At 41.4% G+C, this 27,870-nt stretch overlaps 2 protein-coding genes across 5 annotated transcripts; one reads left to right on the top strand and one right to left on the bottom strand.

The window, feature by feature from the left end:
• The first annotated feature begins 885 nt into the window (after window positions 1-885).
• Window positions 886-9,736, top strand: sltm (SAFB-like, transcription modulator). Its single transcript, XM_076155656.1, has 20 exons — window positions 886-1,045; window positions 2,217-2,304; window positions 2,382-2,437; window positions 2,822-2,849; window positions 4,047-4,836; window positions 5,379-5,422; window positions 5,562-5,668; window positions 5,922-6,071; window positions 6,205-6,314; window positions 6,393-6,553; window positions 6,644-6,744; window positions 6,826-6,885; window positions 6,994-7,139; window positions 7,231-7,411; window positions 7,526-7,650; window positions 7,762-7,941; window positions 8,242-8,547; window positions 8,638-8,779; window positions 8,995-9,152; window positions 9,234-9,736. Exons 1-20 carry the CDS (start codon window positions 911-913, stop codon window positions 9,343-9,345), a joined length of 3,180 nt encoding a protein of 1,059 aa, XP_076011771.1. The 5' UTR covers window positions 886-910; the 3' UTR covers window positions 9,346-9,736.
• Window positions 9,737-10,591: 855 nt separating this feature from the next.
• On the bottom strand, window positions 10,592-27,825 carry mindy2 (MINDY lysine 48 deubiquitinase 2). Of its 4 annotated transcripts, none has more exons than XM_076155762.1 (10): window positions 26,827-27,825; window positions 25,885-25,942; window positions 24,730-24,794; window positions 20,419-20,577; window positions 19,796-19,898; window positions 19,111-19,253; window positions 18,852-19,025; window positions 18,050-18,229; window positions 13,689-17,329; window positions 10,592-13,578 (listed from the first exon to the last, which is right to left on the bottom strand). In XM_076155762.1, the coding sequence occupies exons 1-9, from the start codon at window positions 27,742-27,744 to the stop codon at window positions 17,144-17,146; spliced, it is 1,986 nt and encodes a 661-aa protein (XP_076011877.1). In that variant the 5' UTR covers window positions 27,745-27,825; the 3' UTR covers window positions 10,592-13,578; window positions 13,689-17,143. The 4 variants fall into 4 exon arrangements, with proteins under 4 accessions (XP_076011877.1, XP_076011876.1, XP_076011878.1 ...); XM_076155761.1 differs by having other exon boundaries at window positions 13,689-17,332; XM_076155763.1 differs by lacking the exons at window positions 10,592-13,578; window positions 13,689-17,329 and adding an exon at window positions 17,412-17,611.
• Window positions 27,826-27,870: the final 45 nt, after the last annotated feature.

Raw genomic sequence — 27,870 nt, forward strand, 5'->3', positions numbered from 1 at the left:
TTCAGCAGGTCTTCCCTTTTGTAGATTAGAAAATCTTCACGCCCCCCCAATGCGCATCAAACACACACACACACACACGCACACACACACACACATACACACATCTTTAGCTTCCAAACTCCACTGGAATTTGTTTTGAACATTGCTGTTCATAAAACTGCAACTTATTATTTGACAAAACAAAATAAATAATAAAGTGACAAATCACCTTTAGTAATTCTTTACTCCTCTAATTTGTCATTGAATTGACTTCCATCAAGATTCAACAAAGAAATCCCATGCAAAGTAGTTTAACATTGGGAACATCAGGACAAATGGAAAGTTCTATGGTACAGGATTGAAAGAAACAGCAGGTGCAAGACAAAGCAAGGTGAGACCTCGAATACTGTACAGCAGATGTGATAAATAATAATAATTATAATAATTATACTACGGACTACATGTCGTATTAACACACAGGCTGAAAACCTCCTGAACTATATGTTTCTAGCACTGCTGAAGTTCCTTTTTCCCACTCTTAACAATCACTCTTGTTTTTTTCTTCTACATTTATTTACATTTGTTATAGTTTTTGGACAGATGTGTATTGTAAAACTAAAGAAGTGACTGGGAAACATACATCATTGTTCTAAATAATATATAGAGAAGAAAAAAACGTATAACCTTGTATTTAAGATAATTGAAATCTTAACCTATCCTATCTTATTGTGTGTCGTCTATTTTTATGACTGGATTGACGGGTTAGGAGTTTTTTAATTTCAAATACAGTATTAGGTTTAAACTTGCAGTTCATCCTCCTTACCTATTGGTAGCGCAAATGCTACATTTCGTTGTTTGTCAATAAAACTGAAGAAGAAGAAACGAATGAGCAAAAAAGATGCGCACGCACCATCAGAGAACTTGAGGTAAAATGGCGTCGGGTGCCATTTCCACGGATTCGAAGAAAATTGCAGATTTAAGAGTAGTTGACCTCAAGTCCGAACTCAAACGGAGGAATTTGGACACTTCGGGTGTGAAGAGCGTCCTTCTCGCTAGATTGAAACGGGTAAATAACCAATTAGTCGTTCTATTCTTGTCATACATTGGTTCTAAGCCAGTCAATGCAACGCAATGGAAACCACTCACTGCTGTGACGGGCTCCGACTATTTCCCGATCACTTATAGTTCAACCCCTGAAATCACTTATTTGGTCCACTATACTGCATGTTAAGAAATCATGCGTCGAGGATATTGAAATTTTCTTCTAAATTGTGTGCACACAATTGTCGTTGTTTTACTCAAGCGTTAATTAACACAACGTATGAGAAGTTGTTTACACACATTTGACGTTAGCATTAGCAAAGGGATGCTGACTTGCTAATTCTGGTGAACGTGACCTGATGGCATTTATTCTTTCGAAACATTTGACATTTGAATAGAATATTATATTTGCATTCGACGTGCTCTTGCTGCATGTGTTGCCATTATGCAGAAGCTTTTGGGGGCAATTTACAGGCTCTCTAGACAGAGCTCGCTTCAAATATTAGTCACAGTAATTGGACATTCTCTTTCTTAAGTCATGGATAAATGAGATAAATATGCTGCTGTAGAATGAAAACAAAAAGCAGCATTTTCTGCAATTCCCGTCCATATTGTCTTCCTTTAGTGGATTGTTTAATTGTTTAGATGAGTACTTGAATGACTAATAGTCTATTGAAAGATATAAAAGGATCTGAATGTAAGCGACACATAATGATATAAGAAATTATCATTACTGCCAGTATTGTGTTTCAGAGCTTTATGCTGTATATGGCCCACAAATGTCAAAGGAATCCAAAGTTTCCAAAGCAGTGCTCTCTGAACTAGCTTATTTATCACTAGATTTACAATATAAATGTTTATGTACAAACAAAATCCATGTGTTTGTGGGGAAGTCAGACACCAGGTCTGTCCAATCCAGGCAAATGGTGTCACCTGTGAATTGCTGCTGACAGATGAATTACATTTACAAAACTTTGTAACATTTGGCATTGACAGGCACATTTCATCATCTCCTAACTTGCCAGTCGCTCAAATCTGCTTGCCATACTGTAATAAACGGAACTAAGTAGTGTATGAGATGGCACGCACGCACGCATGCACGCACACACACACAGAGTCAGTTTGTTTGTATGAGAAGAAAATTTAATGAATTCTCAGTTAAGAGTTATTTGCTGCTTGCCCTTTACCCCCCCAAGGTCATTGAGGATGAAGGTGGTGATCCAGAATACATAAAAATCCAGCTTTCATCTGATGCCTCCCCTCGCAAAGTTGGAAAAGCTAAAGGTATTTATTTGATGAATAAGAAAGGTGGCCACCAATATTGCAAACAAATGTCATTTTCATAATTTCTTACGTTTCAGGTAAAAAGGTGGATTCAGATGCTGATACTACAGCAGAAGAAGACTCATGTTCTAAGGTAGTTTGCTTTGGCTTTGTGTCACATCTCTTGTACTTTCTTGTTTGTGACCCTTTGTTGATGAAATGCCAAGATACTTCAGTTAAAGTCTCATGAGGTGATCGTCAAATCATCTAATCCAAGAGATAGACATTTTTTCAGGATTTTATTAATGCTGAATTAGTGGTTATTTTAGGAGTATTGTTAAGAATTTGCCCTGGGTCTGAGGCACTAGGACAGCAATCTGCTCAAATATAAGATTCAGTAAGCGCTTGTACCTAAGCTGGTATCTACCGTTTGGTATTCAAACAAACATCTTCTGGCATTACCAAAGCCACAGTGATTTATTGAGTGTTGCATGGTCTGTATACTGTATTAAACTCTTTGTTGGCTTCATCTTTTCAGGATGTTGAAGAGGACGAATCAGAAAAAGGTATGTCTGTTGCTTTCACTAGTGTTGGTGTCATGTTGGTTTTTTTCAGCACTTAGAATATGACAGGAAACTTCTCCAGGAGAATCTTTAATCCGCACTTGGTGGTATGTCACGATCCTTCAAGCTACCTCAACATCTAGGTCACAACTCACTCAAAGGGAGCACAGAGGACAAACCTGAAATGGAAAATCGGAATTGGTAACATGAATCATTGGACACACCTTTCCTTGATCCAGATTTCCAGGACATATTTTAAAGAAGAAATTGGTGGCTTTTGTGGTTTTCAATGTCATCGGGCATTCAATTGTGTTCTCCAGGGAAACAGTGGAAGTTGACAAACCTGTGATCGAGTTGCCTGAGGCATTATCTGATCATTCAGATGAAGAAACTCAACTATCACTATATTGATGTCGTACGAAGTGTTCTCTCCCTTTCTGTGGAAATTGGACACGTTAATCCAGACTTTCTGAGATGGGGAAAGTATAATTACGGGATGTGGATTGCTCAAGGACTGCTGGACTCATAAACAATGTCTTAAAAGATGCTGAGGCGTGGAGTCCAGGTGACAGTTTCAAGCTCAAGATTAAGATTGCATATCTTCCTACCATCAGACTGCTGCCCCAATATGATGTACGCAGCAAGGAGACGTTACAGAGCCGGGGTATGGACAAACTGCTGTTATCGAATTTATTAGATGATTGACTGGCCCTGATACAGCAGTTTGGATGTGATGATGGAAGATGTTTTCCAAGATATTTCTCCAATTTTCTGAAGTCTGTTACCACCCTGACAGTGATGACTCCCTATAAAGATGAGGGATGATTTCTACAACTCATGGCTTATCATGGACTGACCAGCTTGGGGATCTTCACGTCATCACAGAGGAAACAGCGTTGATACATTGACTGTTCACCTCCGTTGAAATCAGATTACAGTGGAAACCCCCTAAAGGAATACCGCAGCTTTGAGAGGCCATCTGGAAGTTCTCATTCAGTATGAATTGAAAGGAAGAGTACTGATCCACCCATCATTTTCGGTGAAGATTGTGTGTTTTGTGTCTTCCTGTGGTATCTACCCCTCGATGACCACTAATACTGAATTTGCTTTCTATTCTATCTTTTCCCTTTCTAGGTCAAGTACCACAACATTTGAATGTTAAAAGTTTTTTGCCATGTTTATCCTTATTAAATCCCTCAGATGTAACTGATACAGATGATGGTACTCGGGAAAATTCTAAGCCTGCACCCTGTGAGGACAGCCTCGCTGAGCCTGGGGCAGAGTCCCTGGCTGAGGCCGAGCCAGAGTCAGAAGTTGAGCCAGAGTCAGAAGCTGCGATGCCGGCTGAAGCTGACTCTGAGCCTGAGGCGGAAGTCGAGACAGAGCCTGATGCGGAGGTCGACCCAGAGTCTGATGCAGAGGCCGAGCCAGAGGTGGAGCCCAAGATTGAGTCAAAGGTGGAGTCCGAGATTGAGCCAGAGGTGGAGGCCGAGGGCGAGCCAGAGGTCGAAACTGAAGGCGAGCCAGATGTGGAAACAGAGGGCGAGCCAGAGGCGGAATCCGAGGGCGAGCCAGAGGTGGAAACCGAGGGCGAGCCTGAAGTGGCCGAGACGGATACAGACCCTATGAATTCTTCTAAAGAGGCTGAGGATGATCACCTGTGTGTCTCAATCCCAAATGAAGACGCCATCACACTAGATGTTGATGGCGACGATCTCCTGGAAACAGGTAAACATGTGAAACTTCCAGATTCAGAGGCCGAGAAAGGTACTGATGAGCCCGAGGCCTCTCCCAGAGGGGGTCCAGAGGATGACATGAAGGAGGAAGAGATGGCGACCCATAAAGATGGTAAGAATGAGGATGGATTCAAGGTTGACCCAACGAAGAAGGAGAGCAGAGAGGCCCAGAAGAAAGCTGATACGGGAGATAAAGAAAAGGATTCTGGGAAGAAAGGCCCCTCCACTGCAGGGGCATCAGGTCAAGCAAAGAGGTTTGTCTTTCTATGTCAGTTCTTTGATACTACTACCAAGTCCAGCTCACTAAGAAGGCAACATTGTGGGTAGCCTCAAGATTTCTTTCATTTTTTTGTCCTTAAGGGAAATGTTCCTGCCATTTACTATGATTTATTTTTCTGATGTTGGTAAAATTCTGACATAACCAGGAGCTGAAAAACACCTGTTTGACCTTCCCAGCTGTTAGCATGCCTTTTCAAGTTTCTACAAAAGGCATTGCTTGTAAGAGAGCTTTAGTTCCCGTGATTTCCTTTTTGTTGAATGATTCTCTGTGAAGTTGAACAAACTTCTGAAGATTTCATTGGTCCAGGGAATAAATTGGCTGCCAACCTGACCCCATCTCACCACTGGAAAAGATCACCACACATCCACCTCTTGCCTACAGGATTTTTTTTCTCTGAAAAGTATCAAATATGTTGTGTAATTCCTTTTAGATGTATGTGCGACGCCACTTGACAGCAAGGTTTCCTTTTACTTTCACTGATTTCATCTGCTTGTCATTGCAACATTTGCATTGTAGTTCTTCAAGAGACAAAGACGGAAAAGCTGCCAAAGATGACAATGGTAAGGATCTTACTGTGCTTTCAGAAATATGAAATCCAATGCGGGCATTTTCTCGCCTCACTCGAGTTTGTGCTTTAGATGTTCTTTTTGGGCGTGACTCATAATAATATCTGGATTTGGGAAACATGTTTCTCTGCAGTCATCAGTAGCACCACCAGCAGCTCTTCTCGCAACATTTGGGTGAGCGGCTTGTCATCAAACACCAAAGCAGCTGATCTGAAGAACCTGTTTGGCAAATATGGGAAGGTGAGTCATTATTTGGATGAGTCGGTTCTTTTTCATGAATCTGATACCAATACTTTGATATTGTGATTGATATATGGTATATTTATATTAAGTGTGTGTAAATAGACTTAAAACATGTTTTATTGTTTTTATATGTGAAGGAAAATTTCACGCCATGCTGAATGATGAAGAGTATTAAAATGTAATTCTATCCCACTGTTGATTGTAAAAACCGTCTACCTGTTGGAAAGAAAATATGAATTTGTTCCAACAGGTTCTAAGTGCCAAAGTAGTTACAAATGCTCGCAGTCCTGGGTCAAAGTGTTATGGTTTGGTCACAATGTCGTCCAGTGTCGAGGTGACACGCTGCATCTCCCACCTGGACCATACAGAGCTACATGGACAGCAAATTTATGTGGAAAGGGTAAGATGGGACACACTTGAGAAATCTCAGCCGGTTCAATGAGTCCAAGTTGACAAGAATCTCTACTCTGAAAAGTATATAGGAATCATATTCTGATATTATGTTCTAAACTTGCACTGCTATGGTCTTTCAGGCTAAAAATGATCCTTTCAAGAAAGAACCATCAAAGAAGGAAGCCGAAGAAAAGAGTTCCAGCAAATCAAGTGATAAGCGCAGTTCCGTTGGGGCAAAAATGACTAACAAGTGGGTGAGCCAAAAAATAGAACCGCTTCATCCTTATTTGAATGAAGGAGAATTAAATGTTGTTCTGTATACACACAGAGCCCAGCCATCTCACAAAAAAGAAGACAAGAAATCAGACAAAATGTCAGAAAAGGACAAAGATTTAGCCAAGAAACTGGAGTCCAAAAGCGGCAAAACCGAGCCAGCTTCATCTGCTTCTGGCCAGGATTCTTCAAAGAAAGATGACAAAAAACACGGACGTAGGTTTGATTCCTGTTATGTTTAATTTTTGCAGTGGTTAATTGTGTTGAGATATGAGGATGATTTTTTTTCCTCTCCCTGGGTTCTAGGGGCCAAGAGTCCGGGGAAGATGATGCCAATGGAAAATACCAGAGGAGATTTTAATCTTGGCAAAATTAGACCTTTCAGAAGGGGAAGGTATTTTGAGAAAGTAAGTCCTTTGACGTTTATGTAGAGGTTTGTAATTGCATTATTCTTTTTTAGTGATAAATGACACTTTTTTTCTCTTCAGCCTAGCTTCTTCAACATGAATGTCCAGCGGCGGCCTAAATGGTTGATTCCCCCTGAAGAGGTTTGAAACTCATATTGTGCACCATAAATGATTAAAATACTTGAAGTGCAGGCTTCTTGTTTGGAACGTAGTTCACCCTATGGCTTTTATATTTAATCCCCACCCTAGTTTGAGATGATGAAAGACAAAGAGCGACCTTTCACTCACAAGGAAGGCAACAAAGACATCTTACCTTTTGAGAAGATGAAGGAGCAGAGAATGCGTGAACGATTGGCTCGTCTGGAGCGAGTACGCAGAGCCGTGGAATTACGCAGGTACTTGTCTTGGAGCAATAGTAGAATCAAAGAGTGTGTTCATGTGCATTTGTGTGTAAATCTTGATATATGTAATGCATGTTGTTTTTAGGCGCCGAGAGATAGCAGAGCGGGAACGGCGTGAACGGGAGCGTATTCGTCTGATGCGGGAGCGTGAAGAAAGGGAGAACTTGCTCCGGGAGCGTCATAGACTAGAGATGGAGAGACAAAAACTGGAGAGGGAGCGTTTGGAAAGGGAGAGGCTTGAACGAGAGAGAATCCGTATAGAGCAGGTAAATTGCCCATGACTCACATTTGTAGTAAAAGTACACATTTCCTTGTCTCAGTAAATATCAAGCACTGGATTTTCAAGCCCTGACACAATGGATTATGTGGCTTTGTTTTAGGAGCGGCGTAAAGAGGCAGAGCGCATGGCACGGGAGCGTGAGGAGCTACGGAGGCAGCAGGAGCAGCTCCGTTATGAGCAAGAAAAGAGAAATAATCTAAAAAGAGGCCGTGAAGTAGAACACAGGTATGCACACCGTTTCTGTCTGTGCTCATTTCAGAAGCTTATTGTTCTGATGATGATTGACCAAAATTGTTTTGTGGGGATTTGAATCGAAAAATTGTCTGTACTTTTCAGTCGCAGGGATGAGCCGTACTGGACCGGCAATAAAAAGATTCAGTCGGAGTCTGATGTTCCACACCGCCTGAACCAAGGCTCCGACTATAACCGGCAGCAGAACCGCTTTTCAAACTTCAGCCAGCGAGAGCGGGGTCGCTTTCCAGAGGCTTCTGCAGAACAGACCAACACCTATGACAGGTAGAAAGGTTTAGATGGTAGGACGTGAATTTATCCACTGACAGTTTTGACGGTCACGAAAGGAAATGTGCAGATTTACAATGCAGTATTTGTCCCGAGCACTTGTAATGATAACTTGCAAAAGGTCCTTTAAGGGTATAAAGTTAATGTCTAAGAACCCACTGGATGTGGAACTGCTGACTTCACTTTGGGCTCTATGATAACCGATCACAGTGAAAAGAAAAAAGCTGCCAGGAAAAATCTGATTTTAAATGTTTTAATTCTGACTAATCCCACCTGTAATCGTTGACGTGTCCATAGGCGTAACCGCTTTGATGGTGAGCCAGAAGCGAAGAAGAGTCGGCCTGGTGCTAACAGAGAAGGGTTTGAGCGCTACCCTAAGAACTTTGACACGGTACGACGAGCTGAGCCGACCCCTCCTCCGCGCACTGACCTTCGGGACACAGACCGCAGGGACAGAGACTTGAGACGACCTGTCCCCATGCACGATCGCTCTGTGGGAGCCAGAGGTACAATGCCTAGCATGTCGCACAACCGCTCGGCAAGAGACGGAGGGCATGGATGGAAGAATGAAGGCAACATGAATGCCAACAAAGGCGATGTACGGTACGGTAACTTTAATGAAACTATGAAACAGCTGCAGTTCAAGTTAACCTCTTCCTCAATATTGAGAACCCATTATTCCCATTTCTGCAGCAATGGACCAATGCGTATGCGTGCAGAGCGATCAGGCAGAGATGGCCTGGGCCCTTCACTTAGAGGAGCGTCCTCAGCCACCCGAGGAAGGAGCAACTTCAATGATCGAGAAGGAGGAAGAGCCATGGTGATGGATAATCAGGTCAGGATAATGTCTTAAACTACAGATGTGGCTAAAGGTGTAAACAGATTTCTGTGAAATAAGTTGAAACTAACTTAAATAGTAAAGTAATTTGAATTTGCCGTTCTTTCTTTAAAATGTGTGTTGATTGTGCCTTTTGATTTTCAATGTAGAAATGAAAATGGTCTGGACACAATTTGTAAAGTGATGTTTTGATGTCTTTCAACGTCTTGCAGCCGTTTGGCTCAGGCCGTCAGGTTGTTGTGGAGCGTCACAGCAGGGAGCAGGGTCTGAGGAAGGAGTGGCACAGTGGAGCCACTTCTCAGGGCGGAGGCTTCCCTGACAGCCGCAGAATGGGAGACTCCCGGGGCAGCATGATGGCTCCATCCTCCAGGTATACCAAAGTTGCATACAGCCGAAGACAAAACAGGATACTGTGACCGTCTCAAGACTTAAACTTGCTTTCTTTCCTCAGTCATTCCTCGTCCGGTATGAACCGAATTGTACAGATCACAAACAGTTCCATTACCAGTGGTGGCAGTGTGGGAGGGTTCAAGCCCTACAAAGGAACTCAGCGGCAGTTCTAACTCCCATGCAGCTCTGCCACTTTAAAGACCCCAAGACCCCTTTTATTTTTAGTCATGTTTAAGATTCATCACGTTGTTAATGCTCAATGTTTTTATTTTGTATAGAAAGTGTTTACCTCAGCATAGGATGTTCTGCTCTGTTGTTCTTGTTAAAACAACCCTGTGCACATGTTTGACTTATATTTAGGATTATTGTTTCCTATTTATTTGGTAACATGTTTTCATGCTATATTACAAACTACTTGTGTAACTGCGCGGTGTATGTATCGGTTGCAAAGTGTCGGCGATGTCACACTTGGCTTCACATTTCTGTTCATTGTTTTATAGAACTCAAACATAAAATAATTTCTGTTTGTGTATGATGAATAAATGATCCATCTTTTTGAAGTTGCATTGAGGGTGTGTCTGTCTTTTGTAAAACAACAAAACGTTTTTTATTTGCTAAAATTTGATGTAGCCTGCAATTACCTCTAATCCATGTTGGGTGGCATGGCTCGGGTAGAACTGTCTTCATGGGATCGGATCCTGGTTCAATCCCGGGCTCCTCCATAGCAAAAATAAAAGCACTATGGAGGCTATTTAGCAACCGAACCGATGGAGTAGGACGCCTGCTTGAGTGTCTCAAGCAGTATCTCAACTGGAGTGCTTTTTATCAGCGTTGTTACCTGTTTTTACCGATACATCACTGTGGGACATGTCTTACCCGCGGATGGAGATCGAATAATAATCTACTGGCGGTGTTAATTTAAGAGATGAGCCATGATTTACAGGTACTGAATTCCCATAAGATAGCGGAGTTGAAACAAGACATTGCAAATTCCCAAAAGATTGCCGCCCAAACTATCGGCGCTGAGATATGAAATGGCGGCACACTTCCAAACGATACCGACGTTTCCTAGCTGTTTGTTTTAACCTATTTCCAAGATTTTAGACTTCTTCTGATATTCAAAATCACCATGTTGAGATACAGTATGTTACACTTGTATTATCGGCATTGAAATTGGTATTTGTAATGAGCAAAGACTTGGACTGTAAATCAATCTATTCAGGCATCTTAAAGTCACAGTTTTAAGCCTCTACAAATATTTTCGCACCCGGACGTTTCATCTACAAATCATTCATCATACAAGCTTTAATCTCTGCAGGACTTCGTGTTGGAAACCTACAAGAAGTTCTGAATGTGATAGTGTGATCAGTTACAAATAACAACAAAGCAGCTATTTATCTTACTTGTTTATTATCCTGGTCCTTTAATCTGGTTGAATGTCCCTCGTCTATAAGGCAGTTTGTCATAATTATACTGTATATATACATACCATATCACCATATACATTGTGTGACTAATGTGAAATGCTACATACATTATTTGGTCATTTCTCTAAGTGTGAGAACAGTTCAACCAAAAAGAGAACCTGCCATATTTGTGAACATGTATGTTTTAGGTGAAATAGAAACATAAAGGATCAAACTGTAAATAAGATTCTTGGGGTATGGGTATTATGACATTTGACTCTGCCTCAGGTCTTCTCTAAACAAATAAATTCGAATTTCACTCTCCTGTTTTGTCCAAATATCAGCAAAGTAGTAGCGACCATTCCTGCACAAACAAAACTGCAACAAGTGCTTTAATCCTTCTACATAAAATATAGGTTGTGGTTTATGAACTGACAACGGTACCGCAACTCCACAATCTCTGAACCTGAAGAGTTGAGTTGCATGGTTCTGTATGTTGTGAGAGGATCCTGTCAGTTCTTGGATCAACCCCCTCACACTACCCCACTGGTTACTCTACCCCTTAATACTGAGAAAGTTGTAAATATTGTGTACTCAGCTTTGACTGTGGAGTTGTTGTACAGACGACATTTCAAAAGCCACTGTAAAATAGAATTAAGGCCTAAAAGACGCTTTAATGATGTTTCCTGCCTTTCATTTTTAAATCAATCCCTCAGATCCTAAACCCTTCTTTGCTCACGTGGATTGTTTCAGGTCTGACCAGGTAAATGTAGGTGTCACATATGGACAACTTAAAGGCCCCAATATACTTGAAGAAGAACAATCTTCAGGCCAAACCATCTGGCAAGGATTGACACCATTTCAGTGTTGAGGCTCTAGTATACTAAAGGACACAAGATGAAAAGCCAAGAGAACACAACCTGCAATATTGTGCATAGTCTCATCTTATCATGTCTCTGGCCAGAAAGAGCCTGACTCAATGTTTCTTGAGCCTCTTCTTAGGAATCTTGTCAGGGCCCCGAAGGAGAGGTTTGGTCTTCTTCTGATAACTACCCCTGGTCCAAATATTGCATGGCTGATTGAGATTAGACCACTGGCACTCAGCAGTGACGTAACACATCACAGGATATTTGGACGAGTTACAGCCAGGGGGAGGTATCAGAATCAAAACACAGATCCTATGGACGATTCTATGTTTATCATCCTTTTTCTTTCCTTACTTTCTCTTATGTCTTTGGGGGTATACTGAGGCCTTAAGCAACAAGATGTAAAGATGCTGTCAAAGACTCAGATAAAGGCAAAAACAAAAAATCTGAAGTGGGCATGACCTGCAGTGTAAATGTAGCATTAATTGCAACTTGCGTAAAGCAGTAGTAAAGACTAACAACCACCATTTTTTATTTACAACTCTTTTCCTTTATGTTGATGCTATGGCGTTTGTACTGATTGCCTGGTACAGGTGCACCACTAACCTGAATATTATTATTACCATTTGATCCTACACAGTACATCAGCCCTTTCTTTTAGAAACGATTACTCTTTTGGCCTTAATTCTGCTTTTTGTACATTTACCCAAGAACAATAGCACTCTTGCACTGTTGTGTATAAAATGAGGTATGTTTCTTCTCTCTTAGTGCATATCAATGTAACAGTGCAAAACTAATTACAATGACTACGTTCAACTACCACGTTGTTAAAATACTAACTTACAGCATTTACACCAACCGTCACATTCACAAGGCAAACAAGAAATCACTGGAAAGATCGCACGTTATTCCTCTGATCAGTTTGTCTCAGGAACTTGGGTGAAAGTAATTACAACCAAAACATCAATTCTGTGAATAGTGATGAGGAAAAGGTAGCTAACACACAGAAGTAAATATGAAATTAAATATGTGGCATTGCTTTTCACTCACACAAACACAGAACAGTCTTACAAATCAATGAAAAAGTTCCCTACAGGAGGAGGAGGAGGAGTCATCTGAAGCTTCCATTGGAATGTTTAATTAGCAGGTCTAGGTGATAGGCTGAGATGTAAATGAGGTGAAACTCAGGACTTTGGACTGTCTGTCTTCGGCTTCTCTGTGGGCGATCCATGTATATAATAATAAACACATCACATAGCGTTCTGAACACAACACTTTCCGCGAGCATCTTGTATTACCATGCAACGTCAGTTTCTGGATAACAAGACTGTATATTAAAGTTTAGTCAATAAGGCTAAATTATCCACACTAGTGAGCTTCAGGAAGTAAAGTGCACAGAGCTGCTTTGGTTGACAAAAGGTCCAATCACAATGCAGACAGGATGCATTTCTATCACACCTTGCATTAACATCTAACTTTGTTATCCAGATAATGAGGTCACATGTTAACGCAGGGTGTCAAATCCTTGCATATCACATTGTGAGCAGATCTCCATCAGGAATAACCACGTATAAATGCAGTGTGTACAGTGGGCACACATGCATTCATAAATTACGCCCAGAAGTTGTAAAAGCCACCCTGCCACCTCTTCCCTCCTCCAACAGTTCTAATTGATAGTCATTTGAGTGGGAGTTGTGACTTGCAAGGAATGGGGACAGCCAAATAACAAAAGGTATTTGTTAAAAATTACATCAATGAATGGTTGAAGCTCATCCACAGAGCAAGGAGGAAGGATGGGTTTAAACAGGGGGACAGACCCCTCCAGAGAACTGATTGCAATGTAGACTGTATCCACATAATCGGGGGGTGTCTGGTGATTGATTCTCAGTGTCTTGATAACATATCCAGATGTGAACAGAGGTTAATGAAAGGTGTAAATACACTGTCGCCCATTAATTTGGAATAAACAATCATTTCAACTTTATGGGCATCAGTGTAGATCCAATGCATTCTGCGCATTTACAGCATGTGTTAATGTGACCTCAGATGTAAAGGCGGCCAATGATGCTCTAATGCAGAGGCCTCCATTCCAGTTCCCAATGGGCTTCAGTCATGCTGAGTAGGCAAGTGTTGCCTACTCCTGCACTCCATTGCAGGTTCCCCAGAGCAAACTAGCATACCAGGTTACATGGTAGGATAGAAAACCTGCAGGACTTGAAGTCCATTGAGGACTGGGCAGGAGACCCCTGCTCTAATCTGAATTTATTGTGAAAAGACAAAAAATGTACAATGATCTCCTTGTTACGACATATTTATGGTACTAAATGTTTACTTTTAAACAGCATGGAGAAAACTGCTCCGGAGTGTGTTGTGGATATTTTCCCCTCCAGAAAAGACAAAAAAATATCATACAAATGGTACGCTTAAGTTGTTCCTTAACCCTGCCCAAGGAAGTTTTATTTCATTCCGGTAGTCCAAGTTAATAAGAAGAGCAGCTTAATTCATTGTCCTTTAGTGTGAAACTTGAGTGTCTAAAAGTCCTTCAGTGTTTTCAAAGTGATGTTCACAGCTCTGCACGTGCTCCTCTGAGCTGCATGTTGGCCTATAATCTGCTGTGTGTGCACTACAGTTTGCACAAACGCACATATTTGTGGTTGTGACGGCTTAGAAAGTGCCATGTGAAAAAGACACTGCAGAACACGTCCCTCCAGAAAAGGCCTGAGAGTATTTCTGATGTTTATGTCAAAATGGATGGATTGTCATGTTCTGGTTATACGCCTGTTTCCTTTATCCTATAAAATATGTTGTGATGTTGTAAGGCGTCTTATATATACAAACAAACTCCAGCCATTGAATGAAGCCATAAGTAGGTAGCCTGTCGCCCTATGATTAATCTTTACATGGGGCTTATATTGTAGAATCAAAAAAGGTAATACAATGGAGAACAATTCACTATCGTTATTACAGCTGTCCGTCAATCTGACAAGTAACAAAAGGCTCGAGTCAAGGCATCCGACTGGAATGTATAGAGAGGCCCATGAGAGTCCCACGGTTGGATAATGACACAAACTAGCAGCTAAAACCATTCTAAGTATGTATCAGGTGACAGAATGTATCAGCAAGATTGACATTGTGATGAAAGATACAAAGGTTTAAGGTCATATTTCAGTATTCAGAGTGTTCACCCTATCCCCTTGTAAAGCTTCATTTTTTACCACTTATTATCAACAAATTTAACATGAAATTGAATGAATCTGACATGTTGATGATCATTCCAGAGGAGGGACTGAGTCATTGTTTTGTAAGTCATAAGTAAGTGTCCAGTCTTGGCACTCGACTCCCAAGTTGAGACAGGCAAGCCACAATGTGTCTGATTTGTGACGATGACTTGAGTGAGTCTCTGTCAACTTGTTTTAGTCATGCAAACGTCAGCAAAATGCAATAAAACAAAAGGTAATCATAAAGTCAAATCATGTTCTTCTCATTTCATATTTCCAAAAAAATTCTGGATCTGGTAAATCTGACTCCCTGTATATTTCATAATTGTATAATTCTTAATCTTATTAGTCTTTCTTAAGTTTTACAAGTCGAAACTTTAAGTTCCGTATGAAATCACAAATCAGTAGTATCAAAGTTGCAAGTCTTTTTTCATTATGTCAACTTTCTCAAGTCTCAAGTCAGAATGTCCAAGTAATAAGTAATGTGACTCGAGTCCACACCTCTGCTCATTTCTCCCCAATAAAGTGATCATTCAACTCAGATCATATACCTTCATGTCACAAGATTTTGGATTTAGTTTAACAGGAGACAAAGCACATAGATAGTACATATAAATTACTGAATGATGTGATATTCTGAGTGAAACTGTGGTATTTCCTGAATCCAACGGAGGATATTATGATAGTGCCTGCACTCACACTGCATCTCTTCAGAAGAAACAAACAAGTCAAGATCCCGCTTAGATAAAAGTAGAACTTTGAGGGCCAAAATATATCTTGCAAGGATCAAGACACTGATAAAGGCTCTTACTGTGATCTTGTGACCCTGGTTAGAATTGGTGCAAATATGACACCCACTGGCCCTGGTTACGCAGCAATGGGGTGGCATCAGAAGAAGAAAGACCAAAGAGGACTACACTGTACAAAATGTGTCCTCCAGCATATTCACCAGTTGGTTCTTTCATCTCTCTATCTTGTTTCTTTTGGAGTATGCAGGAGACTTGAGAAGGGGCGGTGGACCTGACCTCAGGCTTGTGTGGGGTAGAACCATAGCCAAATCAAGGTTGAATCTGCTACAAATCTGGACTCTGCCTCACAAAGAAGATTTAGGTTTAAGACAATATCGTGCCAAAGAGAAGACAAAGGATATTAGAATTGTAACATAAAAAACATGAAAAATGTCCCATATTAGTGTCACAACTAATGCACAAATGAAAACACACCTTCAAATTCACACAGAGCAGAACACAACACTGCCATACTACGGTAATGGGAAAATCTCATCAGGACTGGCTGTAATGATTTGCAGATTGGCAGCACATAGTCTTGAAAAAGTTCTAGTACAGTGCTTTAAGAACGGCCTTTTGTCTTTTCTAGTACCGATACCTCCTCCTCATATGTGTGTGTTGTTACCAGCCATATGGTATTTGGACATTGTGGGGCAGGTACCTCCATGGGGTCACAAAGAACACCTGAAGAGGCTGAATCACCACGTCAAGATGTCTTTTTGGCCAAAGAGTTCTATTCTAGTTTTATTTCTTAATAAGGACATGTCAACAACAACTGTCTTTTATATGTTGTACTTCTGATACCCCTGCCTGTAACTATCCAAATATCATATGACAAATTACGACCATAACAGTTCAGCCTCAGTAAAGTTCATGAGTAGGACCTTTTCGGCAAAAAGACATCTTAACGTGAGATGATGCCTGTTTGTTTGACCGATTACATATCAGGAGTAGAAAAGACTACACAGTGTTGTAAGATATGTGCACCAGCCTGTTCTTTTGTCTCTGCCTTATGTCTTTTGAAGTACATCACACCATGTCCTGGCTCTTGTAAGACATCTTTCTTGCCTTGACAGTTCTGCTTTGCAGTGACTGGGTTGTTTGGAGACAAAGTGTTTAAAAGGGGACACAAATAGTGTTACAATAATTTCCAACAGGCAATATTAAGAGAGAAAATCCCTTTCACTTTACACACATAATACAACTTTTCCATTGATACATAAATAAAAAGTGAATCTTGGCATTGAAAAAATAAAACACAAAAAAATGGAGGTCTGTTTAAATGTTGCGTAAATATTGATAATAAGCTGTGATAATGAAAATGAATGACGAAGCTGAAAAAGTGATGTTTTGTTTCTTTTGTCTTTTGCTATAAAATGTCCCACCACAAATAAACCACAAATATAGTGCAGTGTGCAGCTTGCAGCTTGTAGCAAAGTTTGGCTGACTTTGTGAGAGGTAATGGGTCGTTGTCATAGTAACGTCCCTTCCTCTGGTGTCCAGGTTCCACTGAGGAGGGAGGACAGCAGGCACCAGCGGTTTGGGGATGGCGAACCTTCTGTTTGTCCTCAAACGTCTCCTTCCCTTGTTTATCATTGAGTCAAGGCATGTGTCCAATCTATGGAGAAACAAATGGCGCCACCCCGTCCTCACAGAGAAGCAAATGCACAAAACACGCACACACACACTGTTGTTACAAAATGACACATTTGTCTTTATCCTTCGGCTCTTTCTTGGGTTTGCGCTCCCCTGTGGATGATTGTTTACCCGGGCTGGGTGAAGCTCCGCCTGCTGCTCCTGTCTCGGGGACGGCTGCTCCTCCAGCGACCCCTGCGTCTCCTCTGTCTGCCTCGTCGCCCTCTGCCACCTCCTGGTGGCCCTGCTAGACAAACGGCGTGGAGGTGAAAAGTAGAAGACTTAAGTACAAATTTTGGAGGCCACTTCATGGCACTTACTTTTGTCGTTATAATCAGACACATCTGCATGCATTTCCTCATGTGTGGGTCTCCTCATACTATTTGGCAGAACAGCGGAATTCTATTAATTCCATCCATGCGTCTGACTTGCACTTTCGCCTCAGTTGCGTTACACACAAATAATCTGAGTGTTGGTTTGTGGATCAGGTGGATCATGATTTTGGACACGTGAAGACCTTTACTTCCTGCACTGAAGAAAAGGGCATTTTGATATTTTTCCAAGAATTAGAGGTTTGTTATAACACCATCAAAAACTTGAGACAGTGTATAATTATTATTATTTTTTTTAAATAGCAGTGATTGGAAAATTCCCTTTTACCTATACTTAATTGAAAACAGCAATACAAGATAATTAATGTTTTAACTGATCAACTTATTTACTTTGCAAATATATACTCATTCTAAATTTGATGCCTGTAAAATCTGGGACAGGGCAATGTAAAACTGTGAATGTTGAGAAATGTTAAAAAACATTCTACAGGTAAACAGGTAAACAGGTGATGCAATCATGTTTGTGTATTAAATGAGCATCCATAGTAAGCTTAGTCGAGTGGTTCTCAAAGTGGGGGGGCGCGCCTCCTGGACCCGCAGAGGTATTTGACATCCTGCTCCTTCCTCCTCACCTGTGCCGCTGCCGCCGCCTGCTCCTGCTCCTGCTCCTGGTAGTACTGGGAGGCACGGCGGTCCTCCTCCTCCTGAAGCTTCTTGGCCAGCTCCAAGTCGCTGATACCCTCAGGAAGCTGCTCCCACTGGACGTCCTGGCTTTGCTGCTCCTGCTGCAGCGACAGTGCCATCAGATAGTCCTTAGTAAAGAAACAGACAGGCACAAAAAGCGATTAATGATACATGCAGTCACTAAAATACTCAAACACCAAAGTAGAGCTCTTTACTTAATAACAGCCATTTGTGGTGTTCATTTTATTGTTATGTAATGTTATGTTGTTGTCTGGGCACTCAAGACCCATTGGGTCCTAAAAAACAAATACACAAATTAATACTTCACTACTTTATTTCTGTGTATTTTCTTATTTTTGTTTATTATTCTACTTTATTTTCCATGTTTTTGTTTTTATCTCTGCCTGCTGTGTGTGTCTGTATGTGTATGTATCTATGTATGTGCCATGGTATGTTTGTGTGTGGTGGTGTGTGTGTGTGTCAGGGTGTGTGTGTGTGTGTATGCGTTTCTTAAAAGCTATGACACATCTATAATTTATGAACTTTCCCTTTTATTTTCTCAGCCTGGAATGGTGCACAGTTAAATTTGACTAACATAGACAGCACAGTAAAACTACAGTTATTTCCCTATTTATGCACTGTGCAAATGTACTGCCTAGTTGGGTTTTGTTGAATTATTTAGATTCTTCTTTTCCTTTCAAATTTCCTTGAAAAACCCCCCCCATTTGTCATTGGATGCCGTGCTCTGACCTGGTCTATCTGATCCTGCTGACCACTGTACACTGTGTCCGGATCAGAGGGAGGCCGCAACCGGAATTCTGAATCACAGAAGTTGCCATCTCCATCCACGTTGTGGAGGCTCTCCCACACCACCTTCTCCTCGGTTAGGAAGCCCTGGTCTGTAACCAGGAGGTACAGCTGGCCCTGGGGAAAAGGTTGCTGTCAGCAACAAACTGCACAAGTGATTCAGTGTACATAATGTGAACACTAATGTTATGATATTGTTTACCTTGTATTTAATCATGGTGCTAAAGTGGTTGTTCCTGAAGAACACACAGAGTTCTCCCTCCTGTACGGTGGAAGTGAGCTCACACAAGCCGTGGTACGTGAGCTGAGTGGCTGTGCTGCTCAGAAACTGCTCCGCCACCATGCCTAACCACAACAAAAGATTTATCCCATTTATCCTAATGCAAGCCTATCAATGAAAGTGCTAATTAGGTCCCGATCTGCATCTGGTAGACTACATGTGGGGTTGTTTGGCTCAGAATGTGATTGGATCTCGGTTGAAACGAGTCAAGTGTAAATATAGTCTATACAGCAGGGATACGTTCATGAGACAAAATGCCACCCCAACTCATCTCCCTGCTTGCTCTCATTAAATGTTCTTTGTTCTTTTATAAATATTGAATATATGTCCATGAAGAAAAGAGGGAAGGGCTTTGACGGCAGGACAACTTTATTATTGAGATCCAATCACAATGCAGCAGCATCCAGATCACGGGGACCCATCATCAGGTCACATCCCATTTTGATAACATATCTGCATACTGAGATCATATTTGAATGCAAAACAGATATGTGATGTGATATGATACTTGGGTTAACACACAGTATTTGTCTTCTTGTCTAGCGTTATCCATGGATGTAGGATGCATGCGTTAGGAGAAGGTTGAGTGTGTAGAGAAAGTTCTCACCTTCCCCTGCCAGCTCACTTTTTTCTGACTGCTTGCAGGATATTATCTTCTCCACCAGTTGGTTGTAGCTGCAGTTGCCCACTGCTTTGACAGTATCCTGCATCTGCAAACAAAGATAAAAAACTGTGGGAAAGGACATTCAGTGTGCTCCTTTACTACAAGCTGTGTTACTTCAAGCTTACTACAACACATGGAAAAATCTCTAAAAGATAATCTACATGGAGGAAAAAGTTACACACACACAAGATATTGTTTATTTACTATTTATTGTGGCTTTAATAACTTCTATTTTTGTACTGTTGAAGAAATAAAACGGGATCTGAAACGTTCCATTCAAAGGCCTACAGATCTGGTAAGTGAACACCAAATATCTCTAAAAGGCTTCAAATTACAAAAAACAATGTCAGTGACCTCGTTCAGACCTAATCTTCCCCAAAACGATTACATTTTCTTAAATCACTGGCGTATTAAGACTGTCAGGTCATGATTTAACACAAAATATTTTTTAATAGTGGTTGCTGATTAGAGAAACATGTGATAACTAGTTCAGCAGAATAGAACAAACGTTTTTCACAGAGGAATAGAATACTGAGAACAGAATGGATGAAGAAGGTCCGGCTCACCTGGGGGTCCACCAGCCAGCCGTGGTACAATGGGATGTCCAGCAGATCGAACACGATGCATTCTGGGGTGTACTCGAACACTCGCACCCCTGTGAACTTCACATTTACATCCAGGCCAGTCTGCAGTTTGTGCAGCACTGCCATTGCATCACTCATGTTCTAGGAATAAAGCAGGAAAGGAATTTGGTCTTCAGGGTTTTCTTACAAACGAGAACTAAACTCAGATGAATCAGTGTCTTCCCTGTCAAATGTCTATTGTTCATGTGTAGCCCTGCACACATTACCTAGGCCCATAGGGTAGCTGCTAGTTGGCAGAAACAACCAGTTTAAAAAAAATCTGGTCTAAATCCAGGTTCAAGGCACCATATGTCACTTGCCGGAAACCATGAAGAAACACACATAACATGTAGAAACCTGATGAGCAAGTGACATCAGATGATTCCACCTCAGAGCTCAGCGTTTCTAGCTGGCTCAACCTGGATAAACGTCACAGCTGAGCCCCACAACCCCCACAACTGAGTGTGTTATCATACATGATAACACTCTAATGGGGATATTATGATGCAACAAAAAAGCAAAAGCAACCACTTCACAGATAACAAACAGCAGATAATAGATTCTAAACTCTGCAACTGTATTTTCTGGTAAATGGCTTTGAGACAGCTGGAAAACTTCAGTGTATAAGCAGATCATTAGGTTTAAAATGATTATCCATCCATTGTCCACCACTTATGTTGGAGGCAGCTTGCTAAGCAAAGTGGTGATGTCCCTGTCTGTTTCTGTTCTCCAGAGTTCCCAAGATGCTCTTATACCGGATGCATTCTTTCCCCCCCCCCCTCAACAGCATTCATGCAAGAAGGATATGATTACTCAAATGGGATCACGTGACATTGGAATGCTGTACATCTTTCTTAGCTATGTGTGAATACTGTATGGCCGTATGGTTCCAAGTTCAGTATGTATATGGCTGCTTCTATGGCTGCATTCTCACACTATCAGAAGTTTTGAGAGAGGTGTTGTGTGCAGAAAATTGCTCATTTTAAGAAGTAATCCTGTATATAATCCCCATAATCCTTCCCTTAATCTAGCAGCAATCTGATAACATATATTTTTTAAAGAGATTAAAGTGTTTTTTTTATGTATCCTGATTACGCAATACTTTTACATGTATATTGTAACTAAGCTTGCTCATGAACAAGGTACCATGATACTCCAGCTGGCTCCATTGCTTCAGTTTTGGAGTCCCTAATACTGAAGGCTAGTTTGCTAATAATGCCATGCCGAGTTAAATTTTACATCCCATTTTATCCGTCTCAAAGGCTTGTCTATCGTTCATGTACATTGGAAAGATTGGCTCCAAATGTCATATAGCTGGTAATTAAATGTGTGCAGCCTGTACTTTTCCTTTTATAGTAGAGTTCTGCTCTGCTGTCGGTGAGGAGTGGTGAGGTGAAAAGCCTTAAGCAGGCCCATCCTAGTGTGTGGATTAGATGCTTTATGAGCAGCATTGGAGACAGGATTAGCAGGGCAGAGTAATGGACCACTTCGCTTTGCTTCAGGCCACTGGGCAGATGAGCACTCTGAGATTCGCTGATCAGTGCTGTATTACTCACGTTCATGTCTGTACTGTAGACACGTTCACAGTATCACATGAGCACGACTCTCTGCTGTGGCTTGTCAGTATTTACACTTCTCTCTGTTGACTTTCTCACACATTCTACCTCACCAGGTCACTGACAGAGAACAGTGTTACACTGCCACAATTAGGGATTTGGTTCCCAAACACATGGTGCCACAAGGGACACTGGGTAAGAATCACCAAATGAACAGTAATAGCATATTTCTACAAGTAAGACCTGCAGGAACCTTAGCCAGTTATGTCGCTTCATTGTTCATTGGTAAAGTATGAACAATAACATTGCTTGGACAATACAGGTGTTATTTCTATTTTGAATTGTGTGATCACACCACGACAAATGTTTTTCATTTGTGCTTTGTGAAGGATTTGTAAAGGCCTTCATTCATGATGTAATTCTGCTTCTTGCGAGCAGATTGAAGACTGCAGTAACAATGCCTCGCATTATTAGTTATGAGTGTAACAGTTTTGGTGATTGAGTATTCAAATGCTTGTTTGGCAAATCCTAGGAGCTTTAAAATAGCACTTGGAACCAGATCTATTGTTTAATATTTTATTTTATGACAAGATGGATGCTGCTTGGATTAAACCTGCTCCTTGCTCATCTGAAAGCACAGCCACTGTTCTGCTCTCCACATGGAACCAATAAACTGTCTCCACTTCTTTTAAAGAGCTTTTTGGATTCCAACTTTAACACAAACCATTTTGTGTGTATATTAAATATTACACAAGGTAGTTCCTCCAAGGTTTTCTCTGCCATGCTACGGCTTAGGTGCCACGCCTAAGCCTTTATGTTTACCGTGAAATTATTGCATTACAAAAAACGAAACTATTTTACAAATAGGAAATAAATGGAATAAATCACAAGTCACACTAAGATAGTACACATTAAGGGAATCGTACACAAAACAGATTATAACAGCATTTAACAAACAGCCCTCAGTCCAGCAGGTAAGTTAAGTATGTTAAATGTGTGATTTCTTTTTTAAAAAGGTAGCCATTTGTGAGTATCTCCTTTTATTGTCATTGTCAATTGTATTTCAAGGTTGAGAAAAACACGGTGTCTTTAAGCGACTGTGAAACAGAGGGAGAGTTAAGAGATGAGAAGAGAGTCTGGCTAGTGATGAGATATTAATAATTTCATTTTGCATAGAATTAAAATCGATCCTGAGGCCAAGCTGAGAGAGGGTAGAGAGGGGAACTTGATGGTTGACTGTGTCAAAGGCAGCCGATAGGTCTGAGGATTTGCCAGCAACTTTTGCTGATCACAAAGTTTCCACTTCAGACAGCAAGACAGTCTAAGAAGCCAGACTGGTTTGGATCATTAAGGTTGCTCTCAGACAGGAAGTTTGAGACTACGTTAAAGACTGGATGTTCTTGTATTTTGGACAGAAAGGGAAAGAGCGAGGCCGCCAGCAATTTTCGACAAAGGATGCAATATTCTGCTATCTCTGCCTGAAGGAGGCTTCACGCTCACAAGCATGCATATATTGATGTACAATCACATAACCTATGTTTGTTACCGAGTAAACTTACATCGACTTATGCTGATATCAAATTATGGTGTTTATGTTTGAGAAAAATCTATTTATTACATTGAGTTGAGTGTAATCACAGTTCTAAAGCACATGTAAACATACTGAGAGGCAGATTTGAGGACACCCACATGCAATAGAGCTTCATGATCCCGGATTAGACCATCATAATAACTATGCAACAAAAATGCAAACCACTACTCCACCTTTACTGTGCATGCCAAGGACACAACCAATCCATTTTGTGTTTCAGCTCAACTTAAACTTAGAAAGATACTGCACATTATTTTTTGCCTTTCTAAAAGAGAGACAAGTGTGGCTTGAAATCATTCACAGATGTGCTGCTTGCTTGCCACGCCACAGCACAGAAGAGGAGGAGGAGGAGGAGGAAGAGCAGGGCCCCTCCCTCACCGGAGGCAGCCAGAGGAGAGGAAAGGAAGAAAGGGAATTGGAGCAAGAAACTGAGCTCCATCTCTGTTTGCCTTTCCATAAGAGCTACACAAGCATCCTCAACACTAGCCAAGAGCTGAAACAAGCCATGCGTCTCCATGCATCCACTTCTATGTGAAACAACATAATCTGACACTCATGGCCCTTGTTGTTCCTTCAGTCTTACCTCTTTTGTAACCTTTACAGCATTGAAAACACGATAAACAGCAGTTTTATCAACCTGATATTCAACCTGACGCTAATTTCCATATTACGGAACACATGCTGACCTTCTCTGAAGCTTCTATGCAAATAGTGTGCAAGTTATGCAGTTACACTGCATGTGCGCCACGTAACAGCAGTTACTGCCTTGCTTTGTGTGAAAAAATAAAATAAAATCAATAATAGAGCTGAGAGCAGCAGTTACAAAACGGCAAGATATTTTCAGGGTGCAGGAGAGATAAATTGGGAGCTAGAGTCTTACTCCCACATTTCAGTGAGCGATAGGAGAGAGAGAGAGAGAGAGAGAGAGAGAGAGAGAGAGAGAGAGAGAGAGAGAGAGAGAGAGAGAGAGAGAGAGATCCAAAAAGACCAATGTTTCTCATAACCACGAACAATTAGCAGCACATGTAGAAGTAAATGCAGACCGACAAACACACGCCTGTTCATGATAACCTGTTAATAATAATATTACACTGTAATATTTCATACCTGTTCATAGTTGAGCCGCTGAGCCTCTGATATCTCTTTGGGTTTGGTTTCAAGGATGTAGTCTCCTGTAGGCGTATAGAACAGCACATTCAGTATGTTAGCATATATACACAATGACCCATCAAAACAATCCCCACCTTCAGAGGCAAACATCACCACAATCGTTTTACAGATGAAGCAGTTAACCAGATTAAGACGGATAATTTATATATTATATTATATTCGGATAGGTTAATTTACTGCTTGTACAAAGACCTACCACACATGCTGCACACATCATCCACACTGAAAACAAAGTGTAGCTCTTTTGAAACCAAAGATACTGACCAAAAGTAATACTACAGTATTTGCTTATTTTTCTAAATGAAAATAACCGGCCACTAAAGCTGTTCCATAACACTGCAATTTTCCAGTAAGGAGAAGCACTACAGCAATTATGTAGGCCTTATAAACCTATGGCACAAAAAGTGTTGTTTATGCGATAACATGCTTGAGAAACACTTGTGTTGTCCAAACATGTGTATTGCATAAGTTTGCGAATAAACTCCAGGAACCACTTAACAATAACGCAATGTAGTTATGACTACAGTTATGACTACAGACACACACCTTCAAATAAGCATCGTCTCAAAAATACAGGCCTTGAGTGCACAGTGGGTCACACTACCGTCTGTCAGTGCAAAGTGGTGCCACACTGCTGATACTGCATCTTGGACATAATCTCTTTCTGCTTTAGTGTCCACAGGACTTGGACAAACCATGTGATGTGCAGTGGACACAATGTGGATGTGTGACAGAAGAAGAATACATTTCAATAGAGATTTGTGTACTCAACTGTCAATGAAATTAGTATTTCAAAACCTGAACAGTGGGGACCAGCACTAATAGTTTCACACACTGTACATCAAGGGTAGGAGGCTACTTATGAAGGCAGATCACAAAAACGACTGATCACGACTATGGAGAAATGATTGCACTGGTTGTTCAAAATGGAGCTTCATGTGAACAACAACTAGCATTCCCTGCCTCTTGATGTATGACCTCATGATTTCTTTTGTTTCTAGTTGGTGAGTGATGAGGGGAATATTTCTGTGGTGGAAATGTTCTGGGCAGTTTGCATCATGGCCCCAATACTAACACTCTACAAACACTCACCAAGATATTCCATAAGTTGCTCAGCAGTTATAATTTCCATCATAGGTGGCATCTTAACCTGCAACAGAAACATGCATTTACTGTCACGTCTTCTGGAAGAAGTGGGAAGTGCGATCTGTAAGAGAATGAAACCTAGGAATAATGAAGGTTTTAGGGTAACAGTTATGATTAGGGGTAGGGTTATGTAGCCTGAATTTACAACTATAGGCCAAATTCACAAACCGAGAAGGAAGTGATGATAGTGATAGACCAAACACATCCTTGGTATCGGTCCAGGGCTGGAGAAAAACACAACACAACCAGCCATGTAATACTTATGGCTGCGACAGCCAGGGGAAGATATCAAATAGAAAAGACAAACAATGTTCTTTGGAACTGTTCTATATGGTGCCAGCTATGTATCTAAACTATAATCATCAACCAATACCAATTCTAAAGACGTAAACCATAGGCCTACAATTTTAGGTTTGTTCTTGAAACTTGGCCAGTAACAAACAACAAACACAATGTGGCCACTATATTAGATACACTTGTATGACCCAAAGTAATCCAGTCAGTTTGTAATGTTCACTTGTTATTGACACTGTGTCTGAGGGGTGTTGAAGTATGTGGATGCCAAGGTTAGTGGTTGAACTGGGTGAATATGGTAAGGTGTTTGTAATATTTTGTCCAGTCCCATTGATATATTGGAGGGGGCAGAATATATCACAAATAAACACCACATGGGTCAGAGACAAATCAACACAGTGTCAACAAGGTTAAACTCATAAGCATCACACACATGGGATTACACTGCAAAAACAGGCCAATGATAGAAAATTATATAGAAGTGTGATAAGAGTTTCTACTTCAGTTCCAGAAAATGACTAATCACTTCAGATGTGTGTATGGTTTATAACTGGACCATATATCCTCAGTCAGATTTCTATTGATTTGCTTTACCTTCCATGCAAGCAGAAGGACGTTCATAATGGCCAGTAATGGACACGGGCCGTTCTCATTCTGGGTGATGATCGGCGTGTTCTCCTCCCTCCACTTGATCCACTTGATGTGGTAGATGGATTGGCCAGCTGCGCGGTCCTTGCTGTACGAGATCTTTGCCCCATCTGCCGCGTACTCGTTCTGCAGGGCCAGGGCCAGTCCCCTGTCCTCCAGCCCCTCGCTGTTCAGGTCGGAGCTTGGACAGGAGTTGAGGTTGGAGAAGGACTCCAGTGATTCAATGCTACGAGATTCTCCACCGAGGCTCGGGTCGGGTTCACTCCCACTCGCCGGTCCCTCCGATAAGGTGTGAACGCCGGACAGCCCCGGTGTGTCGTGTGCCGTGATTGCATTGTCCGGGCACAGATGAGTCGGTTTAGCAAGTTTCGATGGTTCGTTTTCTCCACAAAGTAAAACATCAGCCTGTGGCTCTGTGCTTCTACTACCGCATCCTCTTGTTGGAGATGAGGCCGGGTCGTCGTTTTTGTTGTTTACTAACTTTGAGGCACCACCCTCGCTATCTCCTACAGCCAACACCGACTCATGCTCCATCCCGTTACTGATCTGATCCCCATACCGCGATCCGCTAGCTTCGGTATCCGCCTTCGAATCCTCAAGCACTGGGAGGGTTTCTAGCACTTTTGACCCACCAGGCTCCCTCGCACCGGGAATGACACATACGGCAGTGGGATCCGTAACATTTATGCTGCTGTTATTACAACTAACGTTAACCAAACTACTGAGAGGAGCCTCACTATTCTTGCATTTCTCGGCGGTCCCTTTCATTCCATCAACACCTGGAACGTCCCCCATCTCTGCCGCGATCGTGACACACAAAGAGCTCCCTTCACTGTCTCGATGCGGGTTTGCATTTTTCTCCATTTCGATTTACAAACTGTCGACAGATTTTAGCTAAATTGCAGCAGCAGCAGCAGCTCCAAAGACGCCATGACAACTCTGCTAGTGACGTCACCAGAGTGCATTCTTCTCAGGCCACGAAAGGGGGCA

This window comes from Genypterus blacodes, unplaced genomic scaffold (assembly GCF_046128005.1).
Source record: "Genypterus blacodes isolate CSIRO-AG114 ecotype Tasmania unplaced genomic scaffold, CSIRO-AGI_Gbla_v1 ptg000067l_1, whole genome shotgun sequence".
In the NCBI taxonomy this organism is placed as follows: domain Eukaryota; kingdom Metazoa; phylum Chordata; class Actinopteri; order Ophidiiformes; family Ophidiidae; genus Genypterus; species Genypterus blacodes.